Genomic DNA, 14398 nt, shown 5'->3' with positions numbered 1-14398 from the left:
CTGGATGTCTTCTCTGGAGAAATGTCCATGTCTTTTTTTTTTTTTTTTTTTTTTCTTCCATCAGAGAGAGAGAGAGAGAGAGAGAGAGAGCGCGCGCACGAGCATGGGGAGCCACAGGCAGAGGGAGAAGCAGGATCCCTGCTGAGTAAGGAGCCAAATGCGGACTCAATCCCAGGACCCCAGGATCATGACAGGACCTGAAGGCAGATGCCTAACCAGCTGAGCCACCCAGGCATCCCAGAAATGTCCATGTCTTCTGCCCATTTTTAATTGGATTATTTGCATTTTTGGTGTTGAGTTGTATAAGCTCCTTATATATTTTGGACACTAACCCTTTAGCAGATAGTCATTTGCAAGTATCTTCTCCCATTCAGTAAGTTGTCTTCTGCCTTAATTACTTTCTTTGCTGTGTAGAAGCTCTTTAACTGGATGTAGTCCCAATAGTTTAATTTTGCTTTTGGCTCCCTTGCCTTAGGAGACATATCTAGAAATGTCTCCTTTTCTTTTAAACATGTAATTTATAACTACTTCTCAGGGCCGAGGGTTCTGGAGAGGCCCAGACTGCGTCACACTTCTCTGTATTACAAATGGGTAAACTGAGGCCTGGGCAGAGGTATTCCCCCCCAAGGTCACAGGTCACACAAGGAGGCATGACAATAACAGAATAGGACCTAGGTTTCTCCATCCACGGAGAATCCCACGGATGTCATTCCAAGGGACTAGTGTTCTTTTAAATCGACACTTGTTTTTTTTTTTTTTTATTATTATTTTTATTTGACAGAGAGAGATCACAAGTAGGCAGAGAGGCAGGCAGAGAGAGTGAGAAGGAAGCAGGCTCCTTGCTGAGCAGAGAGCCCGATACGGGACTCGATCCCAGGACCCTGAGATCATGACCTGAGCCGAAGGCAGCGGCTCAACCCACTGAGCCACCCAGGCGCCCCAAATCGACACTTGTTTTAAGTTCGGAGGAGCGGACCATTTAAAGAATCTCCGAGGGGTGACTAATTGGCCCTTAAGGCATTGGGCGACCACCTGGTTTCAAGGGCCCTTTAAGAGAACGCCCAAAGAATGACTCACGTGTCCTCCACTTCCGGGATCCTTGAGGCCTTTCCTACGCGTGGTTAATCCCGCCCGGCTCTCAAGGTGTCTTGGGAAAAGTAGTTCCACTTTCCTACACACCCTAGGTGGCCGCGGTCTTGAAACTGCATTTCCCAGAAGGCTGTGCTCGTGGCCTCGTAAACCGAGCTAGGGGTGGGCGGCGTGAACGCCTCATCCTGCGTGTTATCATTTCTCTGGGGATTAGTGACAGTGGACAGAGATCTTTGGCCGCGACGTCCGTGGGCTGCTGGCCTGGCGGAGCTGTGCGCGGAGGCCGTGGAATTCGCCACACAGCTCTGCTTCCGGCCTGGGGTCAAAAAGCCGACGCGCTGCGTCTCCTTTAATCGCCGTGGGCGGGGCGTGACGACGCGACCCGCGTTGCTATTGGCGGCGGTTGGGGGCGCGGAAACTGAACGGGCAGCAACGGCCGACGCAGCTTTCTCCGGCGCCTTGGGCGCCCCCGGCCCGCCATGGCTGCACCTTGCCCTGTAAGTTCTCGCCGGAGGTGTTTGCCCGGCCTTAGTCTCCCCCCTGGGACTGTGGGCGCCTGGCCCGGGCGATGGCTGCGAGGGGGCGAGTGGGACGCCGGGTTCCAAGCCAGTCTTCTCCAGCCGCTTGACGGTCTGTGCAGGGGTCACTGGGTCGGGACACGTAGTGAGCACCTCCGGCGCGCCAGGCCCTTTGCAGACTTCCGCGGCGGACCACCAAGTCCCTGCTCCCTGGATTCGCATCCTAGCTGAGGAGACGCTAGTACTAGTACGTTTCGACTGCAGGTCGGGCCGGAGGCCAGCTCCAGGCCTCGCTGGCCTGAGTCTCACCATCCTGAGCAGTGGGTGGCTGGTAGGGGCTTTTTTGAGCGAACACTTGCTTGGACGGGACAGCTCAGGTCTGCATTGTGTTCTGGGCTGGGCGCCCTGAGTCCCAGGTTCCTCCAGAGGGAAGCACTCCCAAACCCCTCTTTTTGAGAGATTGTGTAAACATGTCTGGTCTTTGGGCTGGGTTGAGAGTCAGGAAGATCAGATGGTGCTCTGTAGAGCAGAGGGCCTAGACTTAGGATCCAGCTTTTTGATCCTTATTCTAGCCCTTTCCACAAATCCCTCCCCACTTTTGGGGGAGATGAGGAACCATAGAGCCTGGTGGGATGAGGAGGTGGGAAGGGTGTTGGGAGGTCTCAGGAGCCCCCTGGTCAGAGGTAGAACTGAACTTGCCTAGAGGTGGACATTATCTTATTCTTGTTCTCCTAAGAGGTTCAGATGTAGCAGTTGCTGCTCTGTTGGGGGCCCTTTCCCAGCTGCCACTCCCTTTCTTGTTGAAAGGGGGACTGGGGCAGGTGTGTTGGGGGTGGAGCTGGGCACAGGGCCCTGGGGGCCTTTGTTCTGGTTACAGCTCTGTGAGGTGGAAACGGTCTTAACTCTGTTCCCAAGGACATTTTTTTTTTTTTTTTTTTTTTTTAACCAAGAGGAGGTTTTGCTGGGCTCCATGGTGTGCCCAAAATGCTTCTTTGAGGTTTCTGATATTTAGGGAAGGGGAGATGTTTGCATGGCAGGACTGTAACTTTTCAAGTACTAAGAGAAGCTGCTGTTGGGTGGTAAGAGTCTCTGGAATATTTTCTCCATGTCTTCCTAAGCTGTGTCCTGAACAGCTGCTTCCTTGACCTCAGTAGAGGTCAAGTGCCCCTTGGGTCACTGACCCTTGGGGCCTGTCCAGGCTGACCTTTGGGTTCAGTGGCCCACACTGGCTGCCAGTGAGATTGAAAGTGCAGAATCTGATTCCCGAAATGGGAGTTGCTGAAAGACCCCCCATTTCTTCTTCATTCTCTTCGAAAAATTGCTTTGTTGAAATACTCACATGTCCTAAAATTCACTTTTTTTTTTTTTTTAAGATTTTATTTATTTATATGACAGAGACCGTGAGAGAGGGAACACAAGCAGGGGGAGTGGGAGAGGAAGAAGCAGGCTTCCTGCGGAGCAGGGAGCCCGACATGGGGCTTGATCCTAGGACCTTGGATCATGACCTGAGCCAAAGGCAGACGCTCAACCATCTGAGCCACCCACGTGCCACACGATAGATTTTTATATATTGATCTTGCAACTTTGCTTAACTGGTTTATTAGCTCTATTAGTTTTTTAGCTATATGTTAGTTATAGTTATTTAGCCATATAAAAATAGTTATTTAGCTATATAAAAATCCTAAGGATTTTTATATATAGGATCATGCCTTGAGCATTTTTGTACCTTCCTGGCTGTTTGGAAGGGTTTTGACCCCTGGGGAAGCCCCTTCTTCATTCAAGTTTCACACATTTGACCCTGGCTTTCCAACAGGAGGACCCCTCGCTGGAGAGGCATTTTAAGGGCCACCGAGATGCAGTTACCTCTGTGGACTTCAGTCTCAACACAAAGCAGTTGGGTAAGAGGAGGCATCTTTTCCTAGGCACTAGGTTATGAGCCGAGAAGGCAGAGTCTGTAGCTGGGAGGTGTGGTATGAGGGGAGTAGGACACCGTGAGGACCCAGGTGGTTTGTCTAGACCTGCATTTGGCTTCAGCTGGCCACTGTCTGAGTGCTGGGCTCTGTGGCTCTGTGAACTGCATTCTGCATGCAGAGTGTGAGACTCAGAGAGTCTGGGGGCCTTGCCAAGGGCATGTAGCCTTGGGAGGGGGGCCCAGGGTCTGGGCTTTTCACTGCATATACCCCAGCCATCTCTTGGGTCTGGCTGGTGGAATGGCCCTAAACAATGGCTCCTTTTCCTTGGGTCCTCAAGTCTGTTGTCCACAGCAGTATGGGGGCATCCAGTGAGAAGGGCGAAGAGCAGAGCCACGTACTTCCTACCCGTGTGCAGCAGCTGAGTACTCCTGCTTCTTGGTCGCGTGGGGGTTCCTATGCAGCCGTCATGGCTGCCGTTTGCTTGTTTGTTTCTTTTTTTTAATGCATTTTTTTTTCTTTTTAAGATTTTACTTATTTATTTATTTGAGAGCGTGAAAGAGCACGGGTGTGCACGTGCGCACAAGTGGAGGGGAAGGAAAGAGGGAGAGGGAGAAGCAGATTCCCAGCTAAGAAGGGAGTCCAGGACCCTGGGATCGTGACCTGAGTTGAAGGCAGGCACTTAACGACTGAGTCACCCAGGTGCCCCTGCTTTCTTCTTTCTATGGATAAGGCTCCCCCTTCATCCCATGGTCAGGGTCCCCTGCCAGAGGTTGCTGGTCACTATAGATGAAGAACAAACGAAGTCATTTGATCTATCTTGGGGAATCTCTAGGTTTCTGATTAACTTGGCCCCTCTCAATGGTAAAAGGCCATTGGATTGGGCTGGGAGGACTTGCTGTCTAGTACCCTTAGGGTGTGACTATGGGGGACCCCACGGGGGATGAGTTTTGTCAGAGGCCTGCTGGGTTGCGGCCTCGGGCTGCCATGTGAAGGGCATCTCTTGGCTTCTCTGCCCTGTGGGCCTGCTGCTCAGAGAGCTGACAGCCCATCGATGCTCCAAACCCAAGCTTAGCAGTCACTGGAAGTGTGGTCTGTCTCCTGTCCCCTCACCCCATCGTCCTGCTCAGAGGCTCAAGGCCCACCAGAGCTGAGGGTCACAGCATCCCTCCTTCCTCAGCCAGTGGCTCCATGGACTCATGCCTCATGGTCTGGCACATGAAGCCCCAGTCACGCGCCTACCGCTTTGCGGGTCACAAGGACGCTGTCACCTGTGTGAACTTCTCCCCTTCGGGACACCTGCTGGCCTCAGGCTCCCGAGACAAGACCGTCCGGATCTGGATACCCAATGTGTGAGTTACAGGCTTGGAAGGGCTTATCTGAGCCTGGGGCCCTGGTGCCAGAGCTGTCCCCACTCAGGTCCCACCCTGGCTCTGGACTTGTCTCGATGGGACATCTGCCCGACTTCTGAAGAGGGGCTGTCAGAAGCTGGGGCTCCGGTTGGGGCCCTCCCTGTCAGGTCAGGAGAGGGATTCGGGGCTTGCCGCTGCCATCCCGACAGGGCTCCCATCTGATGCTGCTCATGTGTGGCAGGGTGGGTGGTGGTTCTGGCCTTCCTTGTCGGGGGGCTGGGGCGACTGGCCTGCGCTGACATCGGGAGGGGCCCCTGTCGGGCGGGGAGAGCATCGATGTGCTCACGGGCCCTCTGGTCACTGCTCTGGGTTTCCTGAGTCGAAGTACTCGTCCCCGCAGCAAAGGCGAGTCTACCGTGTTTCGTGCCCACACGGCCACAGTGAGGAGTGTCCACTTCTGCAGCGACGGCCAGTCTTTCGTGACAGCCTCCGATGACAAAACGGTGAAGGTGTGGTCAACTCATCGCCAGAAATTCATGTTCTCCCTGAGCCAGCACATCAACTGGGTCCGCTGTGCCAGGTGAGCCTCGTCCTGGCCCAGGTCCCTCAGAGGGACCCGGGCCTTGAAGGGCCCTGAGGTGCTGCTGGGCACCAGTGTAGCATGACCTTGGGCACACTAGCTCCTCTTTCATATTCCCGAGCCTCAGTTTCCTTATGAGTGAAATGGGAGCAGAGAAGTTGTCACGTTGTGAATTGTCGAGGAGCTTCTAGCTCACACGTGGCAAGTAAGTGAGTTCATTGCCAGCCACGACTGAGCGCCTCACATCTGGGCTGATGTGGCTGGAAGCACATCAGCAGGGGCTGTTTTGGAGCAAGAGCGACAAGGTGATGTCGCTTCTACCTCACTACGATTTCTTTTCCCTTTTCATGGCAGTCCTGCAGGCTATATGGTGTCATTCCCACTTTGCGGATGAGGACAGCGAGGCTCAGGACAGCGCAGTATCTTGCCCCTGGGCGCTCGCTTGGTTAGTGGTAGAGCTGGGATTTGAACCTGCGGTCTACTGCTCAGAAGTTGATTTTGCTTGAGCTGCTGGATGGGGGTCGAGGCTTCTGAGGAGGCTGGTCTGGAGGCTGGCTCTCCCTTTGCCGTGGTGGGGCAGTGCTGTGGGGATGGGGGCCAAGTGACCCAGAGGACATTTCAGGGGCCAAGGGTCGTGGATGTAAATGTGCCTGCTTTCAGCTATTCTGATCCTTTCTCTGGAGATCTCCGCGTTCCAGAGGAAGAGGTTGGGAGGGCTGGGGATCCTGGGAAACAAAGGGAGTCGGAGATCGGGGCCTATTACAGTGTTCTTCTGGAGACCCCACGCAAGTTACTTGTTCTTAGGGCACCTATGTCCTGGGAAGTCCCTGATTGCTCCGAGAGGCCTCACCATTGGGCTCCTGAGAATAGGAGGGGCCAGGCCAGCAAACAAGTGTGGAACCTACACCAGCCTTCGTGGGTGGGTCCCTAGGACCCACATACTTTTGTCGTTAGATGGTGCTCCGAGTCAAAAGTGAACTCAGGGGACCTGGGAACAGGATAACGATGCTGATGGTGGCTTCGGGACACCTTCATGTTAATAGCATCAGCCATCAGCACACACTTTGCCACATGCCATGTGCAGTGCTGGGGGCCTCGTGTGAGCAACGCTGCTCCCTGCTCCCCACGAGGTAGGTCCCATTCTTACCCATCTCTCAGAGGGAAAGCCGCTTGCCTGGGATTGCTCAGGACCGGAGCAGGGCGCATTGCTTTGGCTGGTTCTGGAATCAGGTGGTGGGCAGGGCAGGAAGGTGGCTGTGGAGGACAGCGTGCCGCACCCACAGTGGTGGTGTGACTTGTGCCCTGCCTGGTTCAGGTTCTCCCCCGACGGGAGGCTCATCGTGTCTGCCAGCGATGACAAGACTGTCAAGCTATGGGACAAGACGAGCCGGGAGTGTGTCCACTCCTACTGTGAGCACGGCAGGTAAGTCACTGGACGCTGTTGTCCTCCTGCAGGTGTTCAGGAAGAGCATGGACCTAGGGACAAAGGGACCCCAGTGGCCTTATGTGGGGCCACGTTTCTGCCCCTCTCTGTCTCTGGATTCTTCCCTCTGTGAGCAGGAGGTTCAGCCTCATCCCCATCCCCACAAATACGGGGGCTAATTTCAAGGCATGTGATGCTTGGGGCCGCTCTTTTCCCTTCACTTCCCAGTTCTCAGACTGGCGACTTGTCTCTCTCAAAGAAGGTGACCCCAGACCTCCCCACATCACATTAGTATGTTACTTACCCATGGTGATGGTTTTATCAATGACAGGCTTGTCAGGTTCTTGTAAGTTCTTGGTGGTGGTTCCCATTGTGCCGCATCATCAGGAGAGGCAGGGGCCTGCACTGGAGCTGGACCTCCCCTGTTCTGGTCTCCTTGATGAACCCCAGCTTCTGCCCTCCTCTAGTAGGCAGCTGGGAGCCCAGGGCCAAGCTCCTCTGGAGAGCCAGCCATGATGCCAGCCTGGGTGTCACATGTGGGCATACTGGGGGACTGTGGCCTGTCTCCTGGAGATAGGTCAACAGCGGCCTTGGGGTCCTGCTGGCCCTTTGGGGCTGGGCCTCAGTGGGCAGGGCCTGTCCTGCCTCCCGCTTTGATGAGGGCTCCAGCTCTGACTCAGAACACCCGGAGTCATCAGCTGATCTCTGGGCTGAGGACCACTTTCTCTATTTGTATTTAGAAGTGGCTGCTGGGATTTGCTCCCTGGTGAGTCCACGTCCGGTACCTGCTAGCTACTGTTCTCAGCCTCTCCTTGCTATCCCTTGGCCCCCGTAAAGAAACAGGACAAAAGGGAGGTCTTCTGTGTTTGGGGAACAGTCTGAGCAGATGTGCATGGTTAGGAAAGGACTGGATGTCTGGGGGTCTGTTCAGAGCCCGGATGGTCCTTCTCTAGCCTGTGGCGGCCCCTGTCTTTGCAGCTTTGTCACTTCCGTGGACTTCCACCCCAGTGGCACATGCATCGCCGCCGCCGGCATGGACAACACGGTGAAGGTGTGGGACGTGCGGACGCACCGGCTCTTACAGCACTATCAGTGTGAGTGGCCGTGCGCCGCCATGGCAGGGCTGGGTGGGAGCAGGCGGTGGGCTTGTCACTCTGGTGCTGAAGCGGCCCCGAGAATGGCCCCGGTCAGTGTGAAAGAGCCCTGGGCCTGCTGGGATCTCCCGTGGTCAGTAGTCTGTGTTGTGGCCATGCTGGCTCGGAACACTGGCCTGGAGGCGGATCGTGGCACTAGCTGGTGTCCCCCAAGCCATCTGGGAATCTTACACATGCTGCAGGGCGAAACGAGGAGCTCGCGGGGTATGTCTGGCCAGGGCCCTGCTCAAGGGCCACTTCTCAGGGCCTGCCTGTGCTACTGGCCTAAGGCGAAGGGGGCAGGTCTGTCAAAAGAAGTCAGTGTTTATACGATCTTGGCCACCTCTGGCCTCATGGTGTCCTCCATAGATACAGAGCCATGAACCAGATGGAGGGTCCACTTAGGCTAGAGACCAGGCTCAGGAGGCAGCTCCGGGGCTGTGTGCCCTTATCCAGCGGTAGCCCTTGGGAGGCAGAGTGGCAGGCAGTCAACATGGGCCGCATCAGGCTCCAGCTGGGGGGTGGGGGAGGGACGGATTTGGTATGATTAGGATGAGCTAGCCAAGGGTACTGGAGTATGGAACTGTCTTGAGAGCAAGTGTGACTGGGCAGGGCCCTGAGCCTCCTCAGTTGTGGGGATGGAGCCAGGGAAGGAAGCTGGCGAGGTCCATGGGAAGAACTGGGAGTTGTGCAAGGGGCAAAATGGTGGGTGGACCCGTGGGCCTGTGCTGAGACTGGGGAGCGGGAGAGCTGGAGTTGTTTGAGAACCTATGGTCATTGACTTGGGACTAAGTTTATTTTTTTTAAATTTTTATTTATTTTTATTTTATTTATTTGACAGAGATCACAAGTAGGCAGAGAGGCAGGCAGAGAGGAGGAAGCAGGCTCCCTGCCGAGCAGAGAGCCCAATGCAGGGCTTGATCCCAGGACCCTGGGATCATGACCTGAGCCGAAGGCACAGGCTTAACCCGCTGAGCCACCCAGGCACCCCTGGGACTAAGTTTAAAGTCCACGGGCTATGTTCCAGAATTCACACCTGAAAATGGGGAGGATGTGTCTGGACAAAGGTGTGGGACTTGGGGTTCAGAGCTCTCCTTTCTACCTGCTCTGAGCCCTTCTTAGCTGATTCTCAGATGTTGAGGATGGCACTTTCTTGAGGTAACCGAGGTGAGAAGATCTTCCAAGAAGAGGGAGAGGCACATGGTGGAGGGTGGGCTCTGCAGCCAGTCTCTGCATTCCTAGTTTCGTGATGTTAGGCAGGTCACTTGACTCCTCTGGGTCCCCTGGGACAGTGATGGGGTCTGCCTTGCAGATGGTGTTTGTAGGGTAACAAGGTGGTCTGGAACCAGGTGCTGTGTTCATGATGCCCGAGTTGCCGAGTCTGGGTCCTGGAAATCCCGGAGTAGGGAGTCTGGCCTGCACTGCCCTACACCACCACCAGGTGGCAGGGGCTAGCCGCATAACTGGTTCCTTCCTCAGTAGAGCCGGGTGTTTGTCACAGCCTCAGTCCCAGACGGACCTTCCAAAACAGAGCAGCTATGCGTCTGCCCTCTACTTGGAGACCACAAGTCTCCTTCCCCTCCTTCAGGCTTTAGAGGCCTCTCTTCTGCTCTGGGCCAGGCCTGGGTTAGAGAATGGGCACATCTGCATGGTTAACTAGGGGATGGTTTGCGGGTGTGGAGGAGTGCTGGGCCGGAAGGCGCTCCTGAGTGTGGGGTCAGGAGAGATGGGAAGGGAAGGTGACGAGGCACTGCAGGTTGGAAGTATAGGCTCTTTCCTATCTGTAACTGGGGTGGTAATAATACCTTATGGGGTTTGTGAAGCTCTGTTGGGGGAATCCACGTGAGTCCTGGAAATGTGGTTTGTAACACAGAAGTATTTTTCTTTTAATTTTTTGTTTAATTTTTTTTCACCACATAAGTCTTGACACGGGAGAGGATGTCTAGGCGACCCTGGGAGGGTCCAGCTTCACCTCTGATGGATCAGGAGCATGAGTCTGGGTTTGTAGAATACACCAGCGGGTACCCATTGGGGAGGACCTTGAATGCCATACTCTGGCCTATGGTCCCAAAGATGCAGTCTGGCTGGCCGTGCTGGGACTGGTCCCATTGCTTGAGGAGTGAAGGTCTTTCTGGGAGGACAGCAGTGCTGGGAGGTCTGCATGGGCTGGGGGTGGGGGGAGTTGATGCATCTGGGTGACTGGTGGGTGGGCCGCTTGCACCCAGTGTCTGAGTGAGGGCCGGGTTGTGAATGGGGCGGGGATTGGGCCCAGAGGGATAGGTTTTGGAGATTGACTGGAGTCAGGAGGTCATGCTGTGGGTTGAGCAGCCAGCTGGGCCCAGGAATCGGGGGGCTTGGGAAGGGCTGAGGCCATATCCTGGGTCCCTGCGATTGAGGGGCTGCAGAATGGAAGGTCCACAAAGCAGCCAGAGTGAGGGGTAGGAGCCCTCTCTCCCAGTATGGGAGGACTGAAGGGGCAGAGCCAGAGGCACGAAGGAGCACAGCGTCTCCTGAAGAGTGTGATTGGGAGGAGGAGTGATGTAAGGCAGTCGAGGAGGGTGCCGGGTGCTGGAGAGCGGTCCCTGGAGTTCTTGAGGGGGCAGTCTTGGCAGTGGGTGGGGCTGGGAGGTCAGTGACTGGCAGGGCTGGGGAGGTGGTGGGAGGGCTCAGGTGGTACCAGGAGCCAAGTCCTGAGGGGACCCGAGGTGCGTGAGGCTAACAGGCTCTGCAGAGAGATTTCAGTGGGTTTTTTTGCTGTTGTCCTTTGCTCTTGTGACAGAGCCACCGGTGTCTTGTTCCTAAGCCACCCCAATATGGATCGGATGCCTTGGGTGGCTTGGAATACCCCGGCGTTTCCTCAGCTCCCTGCCCAGTGCATGGTGCATGGGGCAGCAAACTCATTGCACTGGCTCTAAGCTCACCCTCTAGGGCTCCAGGAGAGCCTGGTGGATCTGAGGACATTGGCTGGGGGACGGAGCCCTCACCTTTCTGCTGCTTGAGGGCATGGCTAGGTCTGCTTAGGTCCAGCGGCTTCCCTTAAGGGTTCCATGGCCGAACTTTCTTCCTGTGAGGCTCCCTCTCGCCCCATCATAGCAGCTGCTCCCTCATCCTTAGAGGAGCTGGGGCTCTGTTTGGAGGCTGGCTCCCGAGAAGGACTTCTGGCGGTCTGGTAGCACATGCCTGAACTCTTTTCGGTTCCCAACCACTGGAGGAATGTTTTTAAGGCTGCCGTGACATCTCATGTCTCTCTTGGTGACTCTGGATGAGTACCTGGCATTCCTGGGTGGGCTTGGGGCACGTGAGGTTGTCGGGCTTTTCTGAGACCCTTTGGTTCCTGGTACTGTGTGTGGTCAGCAAGCCCAGCCTGCCCATGTCCAGCTGCCCCGTGGTCGCGTGCATCACCGAGGATACTTCCTGTCCTGTGCTGGGTCTTCGGGACTTAATTCGGGCAACAAGCAGGCAGCTGGCACCATTTGTTTCAGGCAAGGAGTTTTTGGCTCTAGCCTGTCACTGTGGGGAGCGGTTCTGGTTTCCCAATTCAGCAAGGAGACAGTGAGGCTGCTGGAGCCCTGGGGGTGCCGGGCCCCACGGAGGTGGGTTCAGCTCCATATGTTCTGAGCCCACATTAAGGCTGTTCAGACATCTGAGCAGCAACCCCCATCCGGAACTCATAATGCAGTTTGTGGCTCACAGGCACGTGCGGGTCCGCCGTCCAGTGATGGGCTGGGGGCGGGGGGTAGGCGAACAGGACAGGGCTACTCCCCATTTCATAGATGGGCAGTTTGAGGCTTGCCCATGGTCCCGCAGCTGGGAAGCTGGGGATCTGAATCCCCAACGGAAGGCCTCTGAGTGTAGCGACCACATGCTGGCTTCCTTACACCATGTTGAATCTCGTGATTTGCTTCCTGAGGTCCCTGGGAGGCCGTGGCTCAGCCTTCTCCCGACATTCTAGTTAGAGCTCAGAGTCCCAGGTTCTCTGTCCCCTGGTTCCTACCACACCCCTCCACCCTACCCCAGATGTGGTCATGGAGGGTCTTCAGGGGGCTGTGCAGTCAGTGGGGCGGGCCTGTATTCTTTGCTTGACATTTAGAGACCAAAAGCGTTGGTCAGGAGGGCAGAGCACTGTCCCACATAACCTGGCCTTCCCACATGGCATCCCTAAGTGGGCATTTATGGGACATTCACACGGAGGCAGGTTTTGAGCACCCTTCCCTGCTGGTATCAGAGCACTGTCATTGTGTGACTCCGTGGCCCCTGGAAACCCAAGGTCGCTGGTGACACCATTGGCACGTTGTGAGCAGCCGCCCCAGGTGAAGCGAGCTGAGCCCTTTGTGAGGGTGGTGGACTGGGCCTTGACCTGGTGTGGCCTGCCTTACAAAGCTATCTCCTTACAAAGCTGCATCCTGGGTAGCTTTGTGTGGGTGCCTGGGACTTCTCTGGGCCCCCTGGTCCCTCTGGAGCCCACTGGGGAGTGGGCTGGGTTTGCGGAGGGCTTGTACATGCAGCGCTGTGTGGGCAGCGTGGATTGTAGTACCTAGGACTCTCCTTAGGCCACGTGCTGCCCATAAGCAATGGCCAGTTCCCGGTGCATAGGGTCAGGGTCTGCAACGGCCTCCGTCCCACCCTCTCTGGGCTGCTGGTGACGTGTAGAATCTTGATGTTGGCATGTCTCTGACCGTGGGTTGGAATGTCTTCCCTGGGGCACCCCCGCCCCGGTCACTTGACACTGATTGCTGCATTGGAAGCAAGAAGAGGGCCTGGAAGCTTTGAGCTTGATCAGAAGTGGATGGCTCTGGATAGTCACTGCTTGGGACTTTATGGCGGGAGCCTCCCTAGGGGACTGTTGTGCAGGGCTGATTCTTCGGATGAGGCCTCCCTAGAATGTGTCTCCCACCTCCGTGGAGTGGGAAGGGCTGCCCCAGGCTGGCGGGGCGGTGGGAGAGGGAGGAGCATGGGGAGGGCCAGGCAGTGGGTCCTGGTATCTAATACATCCTCATCCTCCAGGCTGAACGCTCTTCTGGAGTAAATGGTTCCAGGTGTTTTCATCCCAGCAAGGAGGGCTTTGATATTCCTGCTGTTTAAAATGGAGCAGGACTTCTCGTCCCCGTCTCTGGGGGAGATTCCCTCTGTGGGGTAGACCTGTCCAGCTGGGAGGCCCTGCATGGTATCCACATCCCGTCCAGCCTCCCTGGCAGTGCAGGGAAGCCCTGGACTCCATGAGCTCGCCCTCCCCTGATCCACACCCTCCTGCTCCCACTGCTGCTCTGCCAGCTTTGCCTCAGCTGGGGTGGGGTGGTGTTCATTCCAGGACAGGCTGCCAAGGGCCACAGAAACGAGGATAGCATGTCCTTCTCCAGGCGCAGGGAGGTAGACGTGCCAGGAGCAGCATTTGAAGGGGTCCTGGGGAGGTAGAGGTGGGGCAGGCTGCCTCGCAGAGCTGTCCCGCTGGGGGGCTGAGGGGTTGAGGGTGGCGGGGCTCCCCTCCTCCCACCCCACGTCGCTGCCAGCGTGAAGCAGCAATCTGGCGAGCAGCAGTGGCCGCTCGGGAGTGCAGGGCCCTAGCTCTTAGCTTGTAGACGCCTGACCTAGAGGGCTGGTGGGAGAGTGCTGAGCCAGACTGGGCTCCTGCCTCCCTGGGCATGACTCGCTCTTTGGGGGGAGGGAAAGATTCACTTTTTATCATTCACCCAGTTGTGTAATCACAGTGACTGTATTCTGATGGTTAAAAAAAAATCTGGGACACCTGGATGGCTCAGTCCGTTAAGTGTCTGCCTTCGGCTCCGATCATGATCCTAGGGTCCTGGGGTCGAGCCCCACATTGGGCTCCCTGCTTAGCGGGCAGCCTGCTTCTCTCTCTCCCTCTGCCTTCCCGCCCTGCTTTGCACACACACGTGTTCTCTCTCTCTCAAATTAAAAAAAAAAATCTGGAAGTATACAGAATAGAAATGAGAAGTCCCATATTCCTGTCCTCCCCAGAGGACTCTATAGAAGGTCTCTATTTGGAGCTTCTGTCCACTTCCCTCTGCATGTGCGTGTCCCCTTCCACATGTGGGTACTGGCAGTCAAATTCTGTGTTACGAACGTTCTTTCTGCTTCTGCTTGTGGCTGGCTCCTGCCTGTTCAGTTCCTGATGGGGTCAGCTGTGGCTGAATTCTTTGGCTCTCCATGCCCCAAGTCTTGGCAAACACTGAGAACCCTGACCTTGCCCACCCCCGACAGCCTCGAGTGTGGGGAGTGTGGCAGGCTGAGGGCTCTGTCCTCTGTTTCTGTGGAGCCCCTGTCAGTGCCTCTGCAGGCTGGCTCGAAGAGCTCTGGTGCCTGGAGAGTACTCAGACGGAAACACTGTGTTATGTAAAGCCCTGGCTGTCTCCCCTAAGTGTGCTTGGGAGCTTG

At 55.9% G+C, this 14398-nt stretch overlaps 1 protein-coding gene across 5 annotated transcripts in view; it reads left to right on the top strand.

Annotated features, from left to right (window-relative positions):
* Positions 1-1293: 1293 nt before the first annotated feature.
* POC1A (POC1 centriolar protein A) overlaps positions 1294-14398 on the top strand; it is a 69034-nt gene continuing 55929 nt past the window's right edge. For 2 of the 5 annotated variants that reach the window (XM_032868217.1, XM_032868218.1), the window contains exons 1-6: positions 1294-1586; positions 3421-3505; positions 4698-4869; positions 5270-5449; positions 6765-6872; positions 7851-7966. In XM_032868217.1, coding sequence (XP_032724108.1) covers positions 1569-1586; positions 3421-3505; positions 4698-4869; positions 5270-5449; positions 6765-6872; positions 7851-7966 — 679 coding nt within the window. In that variant the 5' untranslated portion in view covers positions 1294-1568. Of the gene's footprint in view, positions 1587-1656; positions 1855-3420; positions 3506-4697; positions 4870-5269; positions 5450-6764; positions 6873-7850; positions 7967-14398 lie in introns of those variants that run through there. The other 3 variants (XM_032868216.1, XM_032868215.1, XM_032868219.1) reach the window with 2 other exon arrangements.

This window comes from Lontra canadensis, unplaced genomic scaffold (genome assembly GCF_010015895.1).
Source record: "Lontra canadensis isolate GAN:19392208 unplaced genomic scaffold, GSC_riverotter_1.0 scaffold35, whole genome shotgun sequence".
Lineage (NCBI taxonomy): Eukaryota > Metazoa > Chordata > Mammalia > Carnivora > Mustelidae > Lontra > Lontra canadensis.
This window is presented reverse-complemented; position numbering and strand designations above follow the sequence as displayed.